Source organism: Crocodylus siamensis, chromosome 9, assembly GCF_052110815.1.
Source record: "Crocodylus siamensis isolate JL-2025a chromosome 9, ASM5211081v1, whole genome shotgun sequence".
NCBI lineage: Eukaryota > Metazoa > Chordata > Crocodylia > Crocodylidae > Crocodylus > Crocodylus siamensis.
Genome location: NC_143403.1, coordinates 68,005,293 through 68,024,944, shown reverse-complemented (window position 1 = coordinate 68,024,944; position 19,652 = coordinate 68,005,293). Strand labels below are relative to the sequence as shown.

General features: G+C 50.9%; 1 protein-coding gene across 25 annotated transcripts in view; it reads right to left on the bottom strand.

The window, feature by feature from the left end:
* The window catches only part of NCOR2 (nuclear receptor corepressor 2), a 335,757-nt gene that overhangs the window by 209,772 nt on the left and 106,333 nt on the right, over window positions 1-19,652 (bottom strand). For all 25 annotated transcript variants that reach the window (XM_090062093.1, XM_090062092.1, XM_090062105.1 and 22 more), the window contains 2 exons: window positions 16,317-16,444; window positions 2,729-2,909 (listed from right to left, as the gene is read on the bottom strand). In XM_090062093.1, coding sequence (XP_089918219.1) covers window positions 2,729-2,909; window positions 16,317-16,444 — 309 coding nt within the window. The remainder of the gene's footprint in view (window positions 1-2,728; window positions 2,910-16,316; window positions 16,445-19,652) is intronic.

The following is a 19,652-nucleotide window of genomic DNA, read 5'->3' as shown; positions in this document are numbered from 1 at the left end:
CTCCTCGTGAAGACAATGCAAGTGGCAACCTTAGTGTGATATAGCCCGTCCAGGTAAACCCCAACAACCTCTGAAACAATCTTAACAGGGACCAGTGCATTTTTACAGCGATGATACCTAGCACCTGGAGCATTTTTCACTCACAGGCCCCCAGCACTTGACAAACAAGGTCAGGATCATTATCCCACCTTTACAGGTGGAGGACTGAAGAACAGAGAGAGACTGACTAAGCCCAGGTCACCCGAGTCAGCACCAAAACCAAGAACAGACTTCGTGTCTCGAGTCCAAGGCCAGTGCTCCAGCCACAAAGCAATGCTACACGTGCATACCCAGAGAGGCAGATGTAGCAGTGCATATAAAAGTTCTCCTCTGCTCAGATCAATGCAAAGTCTTCCTTCTGCACAGCTGGCAAATGCACAACACTGGAGACTTCTGGCTTCTGACATGAAACACAGAGGGAAGAAAGTCGCTAAAGATAAGCCTGAAAGAACTGAGGAAGAGGTGCAAAAACTAACGCGTCGCTAAAAGAGCAGCGTGACAGTCAGGGCCAAGTGCCTGCAAGGATAGTGCTAACTGGGAACTAGAGACCAGAGAAGGGCAGAGGCACGAGGTGCTGTTTCACAAGGTTATGCCTCTCTGCGGGAAAGCTGACAGGCTCCCAAGGGGATGACACTCCTGGCTGCTCGCAAGGAAGTCACTGGCAGCTCAGGGAGAGAAGACTCACGGGGCAGTCGTGGAAAGGTACTCGTGTCACACCTGGGGGCACAGAGCCGGTACACTCCCGCCGTTTTGCTTCAGAGCAAGTGTCGGTGTGATATTCCCCAAGAGCAAAGAAATCCTGCCAAACACTTCTGCGTTAGAATGGGATCGGGAGATCCCTGCTGAAAGGTAAAGCAGCATATCTTCGGGGAGCAAAACATCTAGCACATCCTTGGAAGTCATCTACAATGTCCCTGAAGCCCTCCTCTCCCATCCACTTCAACAGGAACGAGGATCGTCTGCCCTTTGCCACAAGGGGCTAACAGCCAGCACTAGCTCCACTTCTTGAGCACCCCAAAAAGGACATTTTCCTAGAAGACATCAAGCTGCCCTAATGTTGCTTCTGGTTTAAGACACCAGCTCTCTTCCTCTGTCCAGACCCCAACACTTCAAACAGCTGCAGGCACACTGTGATCTGCAACACAAACACTTTTAAAAGCGTGCAATTTTGTAGGACGTGTCACAGACCAGGAGGCAAGAGCTCTGCCCAGATTCCAGATTTTGCTCATTATTAGAAACCAGCAGCTGGGAGGGTACATGGTTTTCTGGTGAGACACAGACCAAAAATGTTGGCTGAGGTTATGTGGAGAAAGAAAACATTGTCCAAGAAATGGGCAGAAGCTTGGAAAGAGGGCTCCCTCCTTTGCAGCTCATTACCACGGGGTTTATGTCTCTCGTCACCCACCGCGAGATGCCTCACCCAGCAGCCAACAGAACATATTCTTCTTCACTGAACAGCTGCTTCCAAGCACGGCTCCATCCCAACAGTGCTGAAAGAAAAGCGTGGGTGGCAATGCTATCGCCTGGTCACGGCTGCTTTGTGGAGCAGCAAACGAGCAGGGTTGGTGCACGCAAAAGGCCAAGGTGCCCAGATCTCGTGTCAAGGAAAAATTCTGTCAAAGAGCAGAGGGGACAGGTCTGTGTTGTGCCGAGAGTCACAACCCCATCATGCGGGGCTGGAATTAAGGTTGTACTGCTCTATTCCTTCCCAGTCAGTTGCATTGCTCATGCAAGGACCTGGACCCTCAGAAAATCTCCCACCCCAGGTATCAGCCTTCATTAGGGAATCTGGTCTCTTCACGGTGGGATGTCAGCCTGAGCACCTCTTTTCCCCCCTAGCTTTGCACCCCACGAGCCAAAAATCTCCTCACTCAGGCCAACTTGACAGGACTCCCTTTGAAGCCCACCAATGCCACTCCAATTAGGAGGATCGTGATAACTCAGCCTTGCTGAGCAAGAGGACACCCAAGTCTCATTTCTTTTACAGGCAACGTAGACTCAGCAACCCATCCTGCGTGCAGCCGTACCCATCTCCCAGGGGCTTGCAAGAGTGCTGGGTGGAACGCAGAACAGATGCAAATAAATATGGGCTGGCTGAATCAGGGGATTTTTTTTTAGATCGTATTTATTTCATCAGAAGACATGGCAGTTTCCAAGTTACTCTGCTGGAGGAGGGTTAAGAGGAGGCAGGCTTTGCTGCGTCAGACCAGAAAGAGCAGCTCTCTCTGCTGTTCAATGCATGAACTTACTCACCTTGGTCAAGATGAGTTGGAAATGTTCAAAGAAGGGGAAATGCAACTGTACTGAGGGCAATAAGCCTGCTGATGGACCAACACACGCTTCGAAGAAACAGCTGGGAGCAAATTAAAAACGCAGCAAAATAAAAGGCAAGTGGTACCTCGTTCAGAGGTGTGCGACTTCCCCGTTCCAGCTGACAGCATTGGGAACGCCACTTGGCTTTAGTCACGAATGTCTGGTAGCCCAGCGAGTGCATACTTGTTACACTAGAAAACCTCTCCTTACAACAGCTTAGCCAGATGGCTGCCACGCTGACTAGCATCTGGCAGAGATAAAGACCTCTACGTGCCCCACAGACATCCCACAGAAGGTATACAGTGCAAGCGCTCCACCTAGCACACACTCAGCACCTGGGTAGCATCCTAAGGATGCAGGCGGCTCTTCCCTTTACCTTTGAGAGATCCTCTGTCCCTCCTTGTTGGTTTTGGTTGAGGAGAGGCGAGTGCCGCATCAGTGGGTCTTGCAGCAAGTCTAGTCGTGGTCTTTTTGTTTCAATGTACTCTATATCTGACTGCTTGCTTAGGTCAGAGAGGTAGGAATGGGCCTCCGTCCGCAGGTGCAATTCCTGAGACCTGGGGAGAAAGAAAGAGAGGCAGTTTTAGAGCCGAAAGCAGTCATGCTGGAAAACAAAAGGCTCCCGGCACTTCTAAAAACTGAAAAAGGCTAAAGTGGTAGAAACCACTGGGGGAAGGCACAGTCCTTGATACGATCTAAGTTCATATCGTCCTCATGAGTCATAAGACAACCTCACACCCTTCACACAGGTAACGAGCCGCGTCTCTCAGCAGGTCAACTGAAACACGTACTTTCGGGTGCATTCAAGAGTTGCAGCGCCCAGCACAGACTAAGGCCACCCAGGCCATTTCTGCTCAGAAGTAAAACGTAATGCTACCAAAGCAGGCTTTTGTGAAAGGAGACTGAAATGGTAGGAATCAAGGACGCAGAGTCCCGGGGCCAGGAACTGTGCGGCACAGACAAGCGACAGCATAATATTGCAGCATGCATAATTGTGGTTAAAAGCTTTCCTTGTACCAGCGAGGAAAACTCCAGATATTGGCACCAACGTTGCGTGCTCGCTGAACTGAACGGCCTGAGCAGGCCCTGGGTCTTACAGAGATGAAGTACAGGCCCTGCTCGTTAACCAGCAGCAAATCCACGGGCTTAAGTGCAGCGAGTTCATCTCCCAGCTCAGGAAACGCTATCTTGCATAACACCCTGCATCAAAATCAGCCGGTTTTGCAGATGGCCTCGATTGGCCATCTGCAAAATGAGCACATCGACACTTCCCTACCTCGCTGGAATCCGTGTGAACGCGCACAAGGGCCTCCGCCATAGGGACGAGGAAGCACGCAGACAGCGGTCATCGGCCCCTGGCTGTGGCTTAATGTTGAGTAACGCTGCAGACATGGGGAACATCCCTTCTTCCCTGCAGCCTTTACGTGGGAACAGCCGTGCTATTCAAGTGGCATCCTTAACAGCAGCCGCCGGCGCCTCCGCTATCCAGTGTGCCGGGGTCACAAATGACCAGCCAGCCAAGTTCAAATAGCTCTATTTCTATTTACCATGCTTGATTTATTAATTAAAAACTACCTTAGGCACTCTCTCACATGTGGAAAAAAAAAGCAGCATATTCTACTGTTGCCACAGAATTTTTTTAGATGTACTTTTTCATCTTTCTTTTTTCCTTAAATTTCAAAGCATTTTCCCAGCTTCCCCGCCCCCCCCAATCAAAACTCTCCAGCAGAAATTGCAAAGGGATGTTACAAAAACAATCTTGTGTCCAGGGATTGGCTTTGCAACAGGAGCAGAGAATGGGGACATGATATTTTTAACGTGTCAGAGAGACGTGCAGTTTTATCACAAAATTGACAGATCCAGGGCTTGGGAAATGCCTTTTTCTAACACGATAGCTCAAGACATGAAGCCACTGAACAGGCACTGAGGCAGCGGGCAGCAGAGGTGGTGGGAGAGCCTGGAGCACACATGGCATGGCCCCAGGTACGAGCGGGCTAGACCCCCGCACGGCAGCCGTGCACACAAATATAATCTACCCTATCTGCATTGGTCTTTGCTATCCCCTCACCGAAGTCCACTGAAGTCAACGTAGGTCTTTCCAATGACTTTCGACCAGGCTGAGAGAGATTAGAGAGGAGGTGTCGCAAAAACAGACCCATGCAGGCAACGTGATCTTTAAGTGTCGGTCTGCTCTGAAAATTAGCGCACACAGGTTTCTAAGCTAGACACTCTCGGTTCACAGGTTGGGTTTCCCCCCCCGGTTACCTTCCAGCCCTGCAAACTCCAATTCCAAGAACAAAGCCGGGGGCTTTCTAGCACAAGTCACACAAGTTGCTGCAGACCGCACCGCTTTAGACGGTAACCCCGGTGCCAGCCATAAAATTGGCCCAGGTACCATTCATGCAGACTTGGAAAACCAACCTGTGGCTTACAGCCAAAAAGGAAAAGCATGTGGTTTGTGCACTCTTGGTCTCTCTCTCCGAGGCAGATCGGTCCTAAACTGAAGAGCGCTTGTCTTCGAGACTCAAGTAGCCAACAAAATCTGCAAAGGGGAAGGCGAAAGCGCCGTCTACACTGCCACCTTTCAGAGCAGGACAAGGACAGCTCCTTCCTTTGATGCCAAAGCCCTTCCCAGGCAAACAACAGGAGGATTCAGAGCTGTTCCTCTAGCAAGCCTTGAAATAACCTGCAGCGCCGCTCAAGTTTCCTGTTGGGTTTCCCCAAGAGCAGCGCCCGTGCAAATCCAGCCTGCCCGCTGTTGCACTTCAGCATTTTATGCTCCCTTGTCAAACCGAATTATGAGGAGGAACTGTTGAGCAGGGAGGGCGTTCAAATAACCCAACGCCTTCTGGTGCAGACAGGTCATTAAAACACACACACACACACACTTTTTTTAAAGGCTATGTTACCAAGAAGCTGCTAATTGCAAAGGGACTGGCCTGAAGCCTTAAGAGCGCTTAAAAAGCAGCACAAACCAAAATTCAGCCTTGTTCCTTACATTAAGAAAATATATTTAAAAAAAATATAAAGTTTTAAAAACAGAGTTTCCGACAGTGAATCACGGCCATTCAGGGCCAAGCAGCAATTACATTATAGGGTGCTGTTTTATTTCCATTTCCACATGCGTGGGAATGGCTATTAAGTTCATCCTTAGGCATTTCCAACGGCCCCCGAGATGACTTGAAGCAATACAATGCAGGCAGCCCTTCTTAGCTGGAAATCAAATGAAAAGCCTTCACGCCTTGCTCTCTTCACATCCACACCTGCAGCGAGATCTTGACAACGCGCTTGTCCGCGGCCCTAACGTGGCTACCAGAATTCAAATAACTCCGGCAAGAAAAAAGTTTTGCAGCCCTCTGTTTCAGCCAGCATCGCCTAATCGCCTCCTGCACGCCTCGTGTCAGAAATTTCTTTCATTTTTTGCCAAAAGGAAAGAGTGGTTCAAATTTTGCATGCAATTATGCTCCAGTCCCTGAACTGAAATAAATACCAGTGGTTAATCAGGAACGAGGGCAAATTATTGCTCACCTGTAACTCTTCTGCAAACATATATGGAAAAACCAGCAGTACAAAATGTGCCAAGGGACTAGGTTCGGCAAAGCCATGAGGTTGATGCTTGTCCCCGAAGGTCACTCGAGCCATCTACAGCTCATTCCCGAGTGAGGAACGGTAGGTCTGAGCTGAGTCCAGCACACGACTCTAGATTAGACCCATGCTTCATTGCATGTGAGTGGTTCGGCATGTCTGCAAAACCACACTGCCAACTAATTCATCAAGGTGATTTATTTTTCAAGCTCAGGCTCAAGACAATGATTAGGATATGCACCACCACAATTTCATGCTAAGTACTAAGCATCTGCAGCTCCCATTGCAATCCAAACAGGTAACAGGAGTGTTTTCCTCTTGCAGATACTACTTTCTGGCACCCTCGTGGCCATTCAAAACCTGCATCCTTTGCAGGAGGCCAGAAAGGCCAGTCTGAAAGGTTTAAGTGGGTTCTGTGGAGTCATGGAGGGAAGCGTCTCATTCGTGGTGGTTCATTAGCTGGATATAAAAGGAGAGGAAAGAGCCTTTCCCCAGGGCAGTGTTTTACACCCCTTTTTTTTCCATTTGTGGACCCCATTGGAAAGTTTGAATGGAGGTGCAGACCCCTTTGAACGGTAAGTGTGTGTATTTGCATGCTTTTGATTGATCGTAGTCATTTTTTGCGGGCCCCTTAGACGTAGTCTGGGGACCCCCAAAGGCCCATGGAGCACAGGTTGCAAAGTACTGTCCCAGGGAGACAGGATCTTAGGTGTGGGCTGAGCAGCCTCGAGAGAGACAAATACAGGGAGCAGCCAAGGATGGAGAAGATCACGACGTAATGTCCTCGTTTACTTTGTTAGCCAAGCCACGCCAAGCCCCATCCCCAGAAAGGGAGCAGAGATGTAGAAAGGTGGAAAAGAAAGGAAAAATAAAGTTCCTGCCTTAACTACAACCACCCTGAATGTCACCCAGAAGGGCACAACTTGGCTCTAGAAAATCAACTTCACCCATGGCCTTCAAGTGCCCCCGCCAGGCACGGGCGGTGCAAGGCCAAGAGCTCCAATGCGAGCACATGCATTAAGGACTGTTTTCACCACTTTCCTGGCAACATCGGAGGCTCAGGGTCTGTCCACAAAACACATGCCTCCGGCACCCGGTCTGTCATTGGCTTGGCCTTCATGAAAAAGCGCTACAGGTCACCCTCAAGCAAGAGTGGTGCGAGTTCCAACATACAGCCCAGCCTCAATTATCCAGAACAATTAGTGTCGCCACCATGACAGAGAACCAATTTTTTCCAGATAATTAAACACCGCAGGATGAAGTGCTGAAAACAATACTTTAATTAGCGTACGAGATAGCAAGTATGAAAAGACCACAAGAAATAAATGCATGGCACAGCGTAGTGTTTTAAAAATCTCAAGGCGCTAGTAAAAAAAAATAAAATAAAAAACCATGCAGTTGTCTCAATGGCAAGCAAAACCCAACTGCAGGCCAACTGTTTTGTTCATACAAACCCTTGCACATAATCAGCTCTCTACTTCAACTACTGCAACTACTTCAAAGGACCCTGAAGACAAGCAGCACAAGCGGAGCATGGAGAACACCAGCAGCCCGGACTGGTTTCCTAAGGCTGCTAGGGGGATAATATTAATTTACAGTAAATGCATAGCCCTGGTATGGTGGGAAAAGCATCCTTTTCAGCAACACAGGAGCGAGCACTGTGCAAAAGTGCCCACTGGCAGCACAGTAATGAATGACGACTGTATAAAGGATGCCTCATTTCCAAAGCAGGTAATGTTTTGAACCTGTTAACCTCAGCAGTTTCTCTTTCAACTGTATATCTGAAAGTCATATCAGACACACGCTCCCAGTCAGCAAGGCTTTCTGCAGAAGAGAGCTGGAGCGGTTTAAAATGATAACCACAGCGCACTTATCCCTGACCCAGGTTTCTCCCAGAATCGCGATCTCCGCCCTCTACCCCCCAAAAGCTGGAGCTGGGTTGCGCGTTGGGATGTTTAAACACTTTTGAAAGCAGATGGCTTAAAAAGTTAGTCGGCATTAAAAGGAAAGACTTTATACCAAAAGGATGAAGTTTCCAGCGTTCAACAATCTGCAAGTGCTGAAGTTGCTCAGCAGTCAAGACCCACGTCAGAAGTCAAGGAGGAAATAGCGGAGGGGTGGCAGGAACAAAATTAGCATCCGCCAAGGCGAGCGTGCCAGTGCGATACAGAAAAGGGGCTGGCCAAAAAGAAACCCTGGGTTAAACCCAGGGAGAGGAAAAACTTAATGGAGCGTACCAAGGTCAAGCACAAAGCAGCAAGGACGACGCAGGGCAGACGAGGCCGTGTCAGTCTTATAAGCAACATCTCGTAGCGCGGGGGGGCCTCGCAATCAGGTCTCCACGGAGAAAAGAGATGCCGACCCGTGCCCGTGCAGAACGGCAAACCCAGCCTAGGCCCCAAAGATCCCAAATCCCTGGGGAGTTGAGCTGCAGTGCCTCCGGCTGGGCTACCACGTCAGCGTCTCTGTAAGGCCGCCTCCGAGAAGTCCTGCCTCGTCGTAAGGCTTTCGTCGGCTCGCTTCTACCAACGTGTGGATGCAGATCAAAAAGCACCAGCTTTAAAGTTTGACTATTTGAGAGCTTCTGCCAAACAGCTTCATGAGTTTCCATCACGTGTGGGACAGGGGTCAACTTGAAAACCAGGCAGGTACCGCGTGCATAGCCTTGGACCATGCACTGGCCCAACCTGTTTTTTTCCCCACCTATCTGCTTCTCCAACTCCTTAAAACATGGGGGCCAAGCTAGATCATTTCTTAAGTAGATCTGGACAGGCCAACGTGTCCTGAAGCCTGGAGGGGCACTAGGACAATTCCAGACCCCATCAGGCCATGCTCCTGCTCGCAAAATGATGCTGCGCCAGCCTCTCACTGAAGCTGGATCCTGAAAAGACTTATCCCACCGCTCGAGGGCAATGAAAGCTAAGATGGACCGAGCAGACTGTCCTCATGCTGCTCTCCCCAAGAGACCAGTCATACAACGCCCTCGTTGTTCTCCAGAAGAGGACTTTTCAAAACGGACTTTTTATTTTCTCGTGCACTAGATTGAAAGGCTAAATAAAACGCGAACTACAAAGCTGACGCTACCACATTCGTTTTACAGTGACTCGGGTCTCCGGGAACCCAGGGTAAAGAAGAATAATGGCAGGTCCCTGCCTTTCGGGGGGGGGGGGGGGGGGGGGGGGGTTGTTGTTGCAAATATAAAAATAAGAAGGTCCCTGCCTTTTGGGGGGTGGTTTTTGCTATAGGACAGCCTATCCCTTGTGCGACCCAAGCATCCACGGGACCAAGGCCCTCATCTCGCCCTTGTTTGTGCAGGAATCCCCGGTGCTTGCAGGAACAGAGCTGGGTGCAGGAAGCCAATATCCAGATGTTACCAGCTGCTCTTTTCAGCCATAAATTTTCCCCATGTTAAATTTAAACCCAACTGTGACCACAGAGCAGAGCTTTAAGTTATGGAAAGCTTTGCGAGGGGCTCCGGCTGGAGGAAATTCAAGTGGCTGCCACCGCCTTCATCTGGGAAAGGGGGTCACCTTTAAAAATGGAGCCTTAATTAAAGGCAGTAAATAAAAACCGGCTGACCGCCCTGTTGACGCCCGCACAGTTGGTGCCGCTTGGTCCAAACACGGATTAAGATTGAAAACTTCACATTATGTCTTTGGCCATATATTGCGTTGGCTTTCCATGCGGCTCGAGCTCCCATGACTCCTCCGTCAGGAGGATTAATCGCATGCAATAAGCGCAGTAATTAGGCCTTCCCTCGTGCTATCAGTGCACGGGGCTGCTGCTAATGGCTGCGGAAGCACGGCAGCTGGTTAACGCACGCGAAATATCACACCGCACATCGGCACCGGGCGACCCCTTCAAAACCGCCGCGGCCGCTCGGCGGAAAAGCTCCAAAAACAGGATACGGCTCACGAAGTGGCCTGCTTTGAAAATAGTGATTCATCTTGCTGTGCATAATGATCAAAACACAGCCCCCAATTCTTGCAGCTACATTTTCCTCCAGAGGAACCATCACCTGGCTGGGGGCGAGGTAGTGTGGGTGCTACGGCGCATGGTTGGCAGCCCAGGCTCGCGGCGCGGCCCAGTCAGATTCCAGCAAATTCTCCTAAATACCTTGTCCCGAGGACACAAAAAAAAAAGGAAAGGCAGGATCACCCGGCCAAGCGGTTGTGTGTTAATAAGGTAGGTATCTTGCTCTAAACCAATCAGACACATGCACCCACGGAGGGAAAAAAAAAAAAAATCCATATGTCTGATTTACAGCAGATGCACTTCAGCAGGCTTGGTTAACACCTGTTGTGCTATGCATGGCCCACTTATTTTCATTTCTCCTGCAGATTAAAATGTTTAAAAAAAAACCCCTCCGCCCTGTCACCCTGCCAGGACATTCCTGTGCAAGTATTCATGGTACGACTTGTACCAACAGCAGATCCTCAAATGCTTTTCCTAGCTCCTGAAGTCCAGCTGGCAGAGCCAACCGAACAAGCTCCAGGGAAATCTGTGGACCCTTCCAAGGGGGCGGAAAAAAAGACACAGCGATCAACAAATCATCAGGGAAAGCAGCACGTCAAGACGATGAAACGTCTGCCCCAAAGGTTGAAGGTCAAGAAGGTTTTAATCATCCATCCTTCAAGACAAAACGCAGCACAGCGCCTTACCAGCCCCAAATTCACTTGCAAGCTCAAAGCCCTCCTCCAACGAGCTCAAGAGGCTCCTTTGCTAATGGATATCAACCCCGGTTATGCAAAAGGCAGGCACTGGCTGCGACTCCTCGGTGGCACCCTCTGCAGATCCAGATGCCGGGTGTCGGCAGCGGAGGAAGGCAAAGAAATGGCCCGGCGGCAAACCCAGCTCCCGTATGGATCGAGTACTGCGAGAGCCTTCTCCACCAGCCCTGCTGGTGCAGCAGGGGCAGCTGCCAGCTGGGATGCCAGTCACAGCCCCGCTGGCATGGAAGTTAATGGGACAGAGTTTCGTGCCACAGTGCCGGGGCTACCCGCTACCCACCAGCGCCTGCGAGGCTGGGAAAGTCGGCTCCAATCTTGTCCCTGGTTGAAAAGGGCACCAAGAATCATCTAGCGGGGGGGCAACTTTTGGGCAGGCATGTCACAAATTATCCTGTTATCCCACCCGAGAACGGCTCTGATCCCCTTCCCTTGCCTGTTCTGCTGCTTTGCTTTCCGCTCCTTGCCCTGAGCTCCCCACCTGACCTGCTGCTCTGCTTTCTGCTTCCCGCCCTGTCTCCCATTGCGCTGCCTGCCTCTCCCCAGTCCGCAGCGTGCCCCACTCCTTGTACCACTCCAGCACCTGCCGTTCTCAAACCATCCCAGTTAGATGTCCGTCCACCTCCTGGAAAACCTGCAGTGAAGGTGATTCGACACAGTTTGCTCCAACACTTGAGGTCTGGCCCAGGGGAAGATTTCCACGAGGTTTGATCCAAATCCACTTGGCTGGAATTTAAACCCACTGGCTCTTCTGCCCTCTGCGACAAGGAAGATCCCTTCTCCTCCATCTTCTTTATGGCCGCCTTGCAAATATTTGAAAAATGTATCACGTCCCATCCCCCACCCCCTTAATCTCCTTCTCTCCAGACTGAGCGTGCCTCGTTCTTCCAGCCATTCCTCACACGGCTTGCATTCCTACACTGGAGCATTTTGTTGCTCACCCCTGGATCCTCTCCAGTTCGGGTTTTTTTACATGCAATGCTCAAACAGCACACAGCACTCCCTCTGAGGTCAAACCAGAGGCGTTCAACTCCTGTGCCCACTGTCTGCCCTTTTGGAAGATCAGTAGCTGCAAGCCCTACTTTATCCCACAGGTATCAGACAAACCTCTCGATGACTCCTGTCCGCCTCACAAGGGATGCAGCATCCCAAAAGGCCAGCAGCCACCGAAGACAACCACCATGCCACAGGAGAAGAGGAGCTAAGTGGCATGGAGGAGCAGGTACCGCTGGCTCTAGACTTGGGCAATAAATGTCCAGCACTCCATCCTCTGGCATCCCATCAGAAACATCACGGCTCCTGCAAATTCCCCACACAACTCTCATGAGAGGCCAAAGCCCTGATCTGAAGCAGCCGCCATTAGCAAGCACGGCACAACCTGCTCCGTGCCTGGTCTTTCTGGCAAGACCATCACCCAGGCTGGCGATGGTGCCGGTTTCTGATGTAGATGTCTCTCCCCCAGAGGATGGATTCACGCCAGCCTCCTCTCTCCCAGACACCGAACCACGGCCAAACACTGACCAATTTCCAATCACTGTGCACCCAAGCCGGATTTGAGCCAGCATCCACGTGGCAAAATGCTTCACAGCTTATTTCTCCTTTCGCCAGGTCCCTGAAGTGCACCACAGTGACAACAATACAGTAATAGGCAGGATGGAGAGAGCTGTTGCCTTGCCCTCAATTACAGCGCTCCCATAAGCGCCAGCGTGCCATCCTATGCCCCTGTGCCAACCCAAGGTCTTTCAATGGGACTGACAAACTCCGGTGGATTAGACCTCACTATGTACCCACGGAGGGTAGTATTATCACCACCAGTATTTACAAAAAGAGGAAATTAAGCGCAGGCTGCTTAGGGGACTTGTCCAAAGCGATGTAGATGCTCAGGGCAGAACTGCTAATAAAACCTCAACCTCCTGCCACGCACAGCCCACGTTTTTTCTTTGCACAAAATAAAAGCTGCGTCAACCCGGCTCCCTGGGGGACGACGTCAACAGTATCAAGCGCCACCCCCGCTGGCAGCCTCAGAGAGACCCGGGCCGAACGGGCCCAAGGGAATGAATTCTGCGCTCCCGGCTGGACCGGGGCGAAGCGAGGAAGTCAGCCAGGGCTGTGTCTGCGCTGCAAACATGCACACAGGCCCTCCATCTCCGGAGCTGTCAGTCTGGCACCTTCCGCTTGCACTAGACTTATGAACAAATTTATTTTTTAAGGGGGCGGGGGAGAAAGTGGCTCTGGAAGAGTGTCAGACACAGCGGCAGCCAACGCCAGACAGCCTGCTTCCTTTCTCAAGACTCCTCTGCGGGGAATGCGGAGCATATTTCTCTCCTCCGTTTGTGGGGGGGTCGGGGGACAGCTAGAAATCCAGACGCAAGCACCTCGCACCTCCTGCTGCAACGCCCCGGGACGAGCCTCTTCCCTGCAGACGCAGCAGGCTTCTGTGCTTGCCTTCCCCCAGCCAAAGGCATCGGTTGTGCTTGCTGTGCCTAGCTCCCCCACCCCAGCTGCCTCTGCTCGAAACCCATCCATCAGGACCCGGGAACAAAGCCAGAGAGCTAACAGGTGCGCCTTGCTTGAACCTGCCAAAGGGCACTCAGCTGCCTAGATGCCCGTCCTCTTCCCTTTCTTCCTCCCCCGCCGCCCCCTTCAGACCCAGGCTTGCCAACGGGCGAGGGAAACCAGGACGGGGGCAGGCGTCTGTCCTGACCCGCTCCCGCTACAGGGCAAGGCCGGACGGCTCAGTCCAGCTGCCGGGCAGTCTTCGAGCAGGCAGCGTTCATGAGCGGCGCGTGCAACAACTTCAGGGCGAGCGTCCAAAGGGTTGCATCTGTGACCATCTCCTTGAGAGAACTTCATGGCAGTCCAATACATACGCCCTGGATGTTTAAAGGTATTTCCGTGCCGAAAGATGGAGCGAGGCACCCAGTGGTATTTTCAGAAGCCCGCAGTTCCTTCTTCTCTGCATGCACCCTGGAAACAGCCGTCTGATCGACTGCCAGAGCTACTGGGCGTCCAGGAGTTTTTGGAAAGCTCACCTGGCCCCTCTCTGAGTCTCTCGGTGCCTGAATATCTTAAAAAGAGAGCCTGGCCCAGTATCAGCAATATCCAATATCCCCAAACCCTGGATGCAAGGTCCCTCCGGAGCACAGAGCTGCTGGCTTACCTGCATTTTATCACTTGTTATCAAGCTCCCCCTTCGAACAGATTAACTCCTTTAGCATCACAGGGAAGACAGGCGATGACAAAGCAGGACACATTTTCAACCTACGGCCACGTCCACATTTGGGTCCCTATGGACAATCAGCTGCGGGACACCTTGTGCTGCTGCTAGTTGTCCCTGCGAAAGGCCTGTGCCATGCGCCTTTTGGCACGTGGCAGGCTACCCGGGTGGAGTAGGGGAGGCTAGGACTAGCACTAGGCTGGCCCAGCAGCCTTACCTGAGACCCCGGGGGCCTCCTGGGGCTGCAGCAGTGACGATCCTGCCGCGTGGAGCCTGGGTCGGCAGCCGGAGCATGGCTCCAGTTTTGAGCGGCTGCTCCTACGTGCACTGCTCCGCTTTATTTTTGCGCAGGTTTTTTTGACCCCCAAAGCTGCTCTGCTTTATTTTCTGTTCCGGTTATCTTTTATGTGCCTGAGGTGCCACATACCACACAGACACGGTCTACGGTATGTTTTTGAGCCTGTTTGAATTCAGACACTCAGACCAGAGGTCAGAAGGCCCACGGCAGCTACTTGGTTGTGCAAATGCATCCAGGACTGGATGGCATGCTGTTTAATGCCTCGGCTTTCATGGGGCTGGCAATAAGAAAAATAGCCAGTGCATGATGTATCTGAGCAAGATGCCACAATGCCCAGGTCATGTGACAGCATATAAGGCACGTGGCTCTCAGAGCCATCAGGTGTTGTGAGGCTTGCTCGCTGATGAAGGGAAAAAGATGAGAGAGAGTTGGCTCTGCTCTTTATGTAACCTCCTCAGTGCATCTAAGAAAAACTCACAAAGTCCAGTGCTGTTTGTATCTGGATCCTGTTTGCCCACTGCCTTCCAAGTTCAAGGGGTTTCATATGAACACCTCTGGGTCAGCTGGCTTCTAGCTTAACTGTGACGCCTTACCCTCTGGAGAAATTAGCACCGAGAAATCGGAGCAAGGCAAAACAATGCTGGACACAAGGAAGGATTATTAGTCATCAGAAATTATACTGCCTCTTTGCACGATTGTCTGGGTCCTGCATTCAACCCACACCGCGAGCGAGCACGTCATGGAGACAGCGAACACAAGACTTCGGCGCCTGCCTTCCGTTTCTAAATCCTCGCTACTTGTTTCTACCTCATCACCAGGCAGACCCTGTCATGCCAGAGAAACAGGGGATTTTACCATTTTTGGCCAAAATGTAGCGCAACAGTAGCTTTACACCTGATGGCACTCACAAAGGGATGAGTCTGAGAACCCGAGATCATGACCAATTTTGGAGAAGCAGAGACTTCGTTCGCATCTAGCCACAATTAAGGGCTCAAGTGACTTGGGGAGGTTTATTCTTAGGTGGACCCAGCCTGTTAATACAAGAGTCAAAGTCTGCTTTGCATAATTCTATTGTTCTGTGATGCACACCGTCTTTCCAGGCTATTTTTTCCCAAACCACTTCTCATCAAATGCAGAAGAGAAACTGTGAAATGGAGCAAGGGGTGTAGTGCAGTGAAACAGCACCAGAGTGCTGGCCTCTCAAAATGGTTAGCCCCTGCAGTGTATCCGGCCACCCAGCACTTCCTTCAGCTGCTTCGAGGACCCCCGGCAGACTCTCCCGGGGGTTATCAGGGCCCGTGATAGTGGGCAAGCTGGCAAACTGAGTGGGGGCAGGGAGAAACAGTCCAAAGAAGGATGCAAGCACAAGGCAGAGAGAATGAAATGAGAAGGAGGACGAAGCAAGAGGAAGCCGAGGTGAATAATAGAAAGAGGCAAGTCTCATTCCCGTAACTCCTTCCTTTGGCATCTTGGAGTTCAAGGCCAAAACCAACAATACTGCATTCATTTTTCCACGATGAAAAACCAACCCAGCTGATCAAGTCCACTTACTGCTTCATGCAAGTGTTATTAAAAAAAAATGTGTGTGTGTGGGGGGGTTGTGTTTGTTTTTTATTTTAAAATTAGCCAGTACCTAATGAAAGAGCTAAGTGAAAGGGATGGGCTGGTAAATCACTCATTGCAACTGGAGTGGCTGAGCTCACAACCTGGCTTAGGGGTAGGGGCGCACAGCCTGTACCCCTGCGGTTTTCTAGCCCGGACAGTCAGCAGATTCCTCCAGCTTGTGCACGCAGGGGGAATGCAAAGCAATAGCTCAGAGACCCCGTGACCCCCGGCAGGCATTGGCGTGCGCCGCAACCGGTCAGGAGAGCCTCGGACACACAAGGCTTTTTTCCACATGTTTGGCACGGAGCTGTTCGGGGATTGGATTCTACAGGGCTCAGTGGAGAGAACTAGCGCGTGATCCAGCACAATAACCTTGGCTGGAACACATGGAGCTAATAACAATATCGCTCAGATCTTTACAGAGCTCTCTCCGTCTTCAAAGCAAACATTAACCGGGTGAAGATTAACTAAAAAGAGCCGGGGCTCTTGCAGACACCCGGCAAGGAGCTCCGGGGCAGGACGCTCTCCTTACCTTTCGTTCCCTGGCTGGAATTCGGACAGTAAGGAAGGCCTCCTCCGCTGTGGCTGCATGATAGATCCAGGTGACAGGTGGGAAGCGTAGTCCCGGGAATGATGCTGATACTCCAAAAGCCCGACATCCTGCAGCGGAAAACGGAAAAGAAAAGCTGTCAGGCTGGTGTTGAGCGGTGGGCGCTTCATTGAGTTTCTACTTACCCCGAGAGGTGCTCTGCTAAACGGAGCATCTCCTATTCCTTGCTGCCCCACGATGAATTTATAGTTGGTCACAAGATCCCCTCTCAGCCTTCTCTTGCGGAGGCTGAAGAGGTCCAGGTCCTTCAATCTCTCCCAACTTACCTGCATGCCCTTTGTATTCACTTCGCAGCAAACCACGCCTGCTTTTCATTTAAAGCCATCAGACGCCAGACTGCCCCCCTAATCCCGAGACAGGCACTCCCATGCAATAGCACCCCAAGTTTCCCTTTGCTGGGTGGCTAATGGACCTCAATCAGGTGCTGGCGTGAGACAGGAGCTTATCTTCCAAGGCTTGTTTGCTCCTTGACCCAGTGAGGGTCCTGACACTGGGGGCAGCTTGCTAGGATGTGACCCAGACATGCAGACAATGAACCAAGACCACAAACTTGCTGCACAGGGAAAGCTGCCCATCCGCACAGTCTGAACCAGCAGCTCACAGGTGAAAGGCTCTGAGGTCTTTCCCTACCTCCTGCTGGCTATTCAGTTCCTTCTCTTGCCCGCCCTTCCCCGGACACACAAACACAGCTAACTGTGGGTCTGCGGAGGCATGCCTTCACACTGGGTCTGCCCTAGGCGCCTGCCTCGTCAGCAACCAGGAAGAACAGCACATTTATCCCAGCAGCAGGTGCCTCCACCCTGGTCTACAGAAGGAGCAGACACCAAGGGCAGCTCATCACCAATGCAACTTACTCAAATACAGGTAGAATTACTCTGGGGGGGTGGGAATGGGGTAAAAACCACGCTGGTATAGTCACACTGGGATATGTGCTGTCTGTCTGCAAATTTTCCCAGGGTTGTCCCCTGCTCGGACTGCTCCGAGACCACCCACTATGTGCAGGCAGTTACATCTCCAGCTTCTGGTATACGTTACACAGGTGCACAAAAATCAGTCCAGGTTATACCAATGAAGTCAAATCCAAGGAGCAGAAAGTGAGAAGGAAATTCAATATTGTAGAATTCTTTCAGCTTTTATAACCTAAAAGGTGGTGTTAATTTGAAGAGAGAGAATGGGGAAAAAAACCCCCCACCCATGAAGGTTATCTTGACAGTGTTGCTTTAAATGCAGCTCCCAGGAGTGGAGTTAAAAGGGGTAGAAAGGACAGTTTACTACTTATTATGTAGCCCTCCTTTTTGTTCCCTGACCCTTGGAGAGTACAGTACTGTATGTTCCTGATTTAATTAACAGAGGAGCCCACCTGCTCCCTGCCACAAAGACTCTTATTCAAATGACACAAGATTTCAGCTGCTGCATTTCAACTGCTATTTATTTACAGCTAGAAGTTTGACCACCAAAAAGAGACCAAAAGACCAATAATATAACTGCCTAAGACCAACCATGCCACATGATAGCCGCCCTCATTTCATTACTGCCATGGTGGCACTGTCATATAATAATATTAGAAGGGAAAGAATTTCCGAGCTAATCTGAGCTACTTTTTCACTACCTGTCATAATTGAGAAGTTGCTAATCTGGTTGTATTACCCAAGCAGCACACCATCATCCTGGCACACCTTACAGTTCAGTATTCAGGGGGACAGGGGCGATTGCCCACGGTTACTGCACCACCCCGCAGACTTGGAAGAGCCAGTCCCACTTCTCAGTTCCACCGCAGCCTTCTTGTTTGGTCTACGGCAAGGTGCTTTGCCTCTTTAGGCCTCAGTTTGCTGCCTGTAAAATGGGGGTAACAAATTTGAAGTGGGGGGGGCACGCAACATGGGAGTCTCTGCACACCATGCATTATAGGAGACCCAGTGCAGGTAGTCCAGCCAACAAAAGGGAATGAGAAGAGGTTCTTCCGAGGAGCTGCAGTGGCACATCTAGATGAAACAATTTTTTTTTTTTAATTTTGGACAAAATGGTTGCAATTTCTATAGAAAGCAAAATACTTCTGCAAGGGTAACCTTCTTGCCAAGAAACCCTGTTTCCACAGAACGTTTCTAAGCAGCCATCGTAAAGCCTGCAAAGCAATTACTATGTGAGCTAGCTAAGTCCTTGAGGCAGACAGATATTCAGAAGCATGACAGGCAGACAGACAGCCCTGGAAAGGCAACTGGAGTAGGTGCCTCACTCATGTGCGTGTCTTTTGAGCTCTCTCCCTTCCCACCCCTACACCCATGAGCAAGAATAAAGCACGCAGCCATGGAAGGCAACGCTCCACTTCCATCTGGGGCTGCAGAGTAGAAGAAAACGTCAGGAAATATCAAAGCCCAACATCTTGGGATGTCAAGAGGTAAAATAACATGTTTGCACAGTAACTGTATGGAAAACCAAGGGTGGAGGGGGAGAAGGGGAAGAATTCGAAGCATTCATCCCAGGGATGCCAAGAAAAACAGACTCCTTTCCAAGTTTGGCCTCTCCTCTGCAAAAGCTGAGATGAGCCACATATCCAAAAGGGGGAGGGGGGTGGAAATAAGAGGTGCCGATCAGCTACTATTTCTTGCTGTGCCCGGAAAAGCACACCGGGATGTTAGCCTGTGGCACCAGGGTCCGTGGTTTCCTGCTGCTGGACGATAGCGTGTGCCATTCTTTTTTTTGCATTTCGCCCCATTTCGATCTTTGTAGATCTCCAAGAGCTATCAAAGTCCGGACCCCCACCTCCAGTCCTCTGCATGCAGTACACAACACAGCCGGGAACCCATGCAATGGGGGCAGCTATGGGTTAGATGCAAGCCCAGAGAGGTTGGAGATGGAGGGGCCCAATAAGATCCTAAAACCCAAAGCAGATGGTTCATGACAAACTTCTCAAGTGCTCTAGTTCGTCCCCCAGCGCCCTGGCTTTCAGCACTTTCTGGTTGAACGTGTGTACGTGAATGAAGCTCATTTTCAAGTTAGGACTGTGTAAAGACATTTAGATCGAGATTTTGGTCCAACAACATTTTCCAATCGTTTTTGCTGCGTCAACAACAAAAAAAAGGTGGACGTCGCACCCAACGAGGAGGACTCCACTTCCCAAGGACAGAGGCCAATCGTGTAAATGCTAGAAGTCCCCACGCCGACTCCTTAAGCCATCAGCATGTTGACAGGACTGCCATCAGCCGTCTCCCGCCGGTTCAGCTACCCCGACCGGGGAAGAACGTCTGCCGTCGTGCCTTT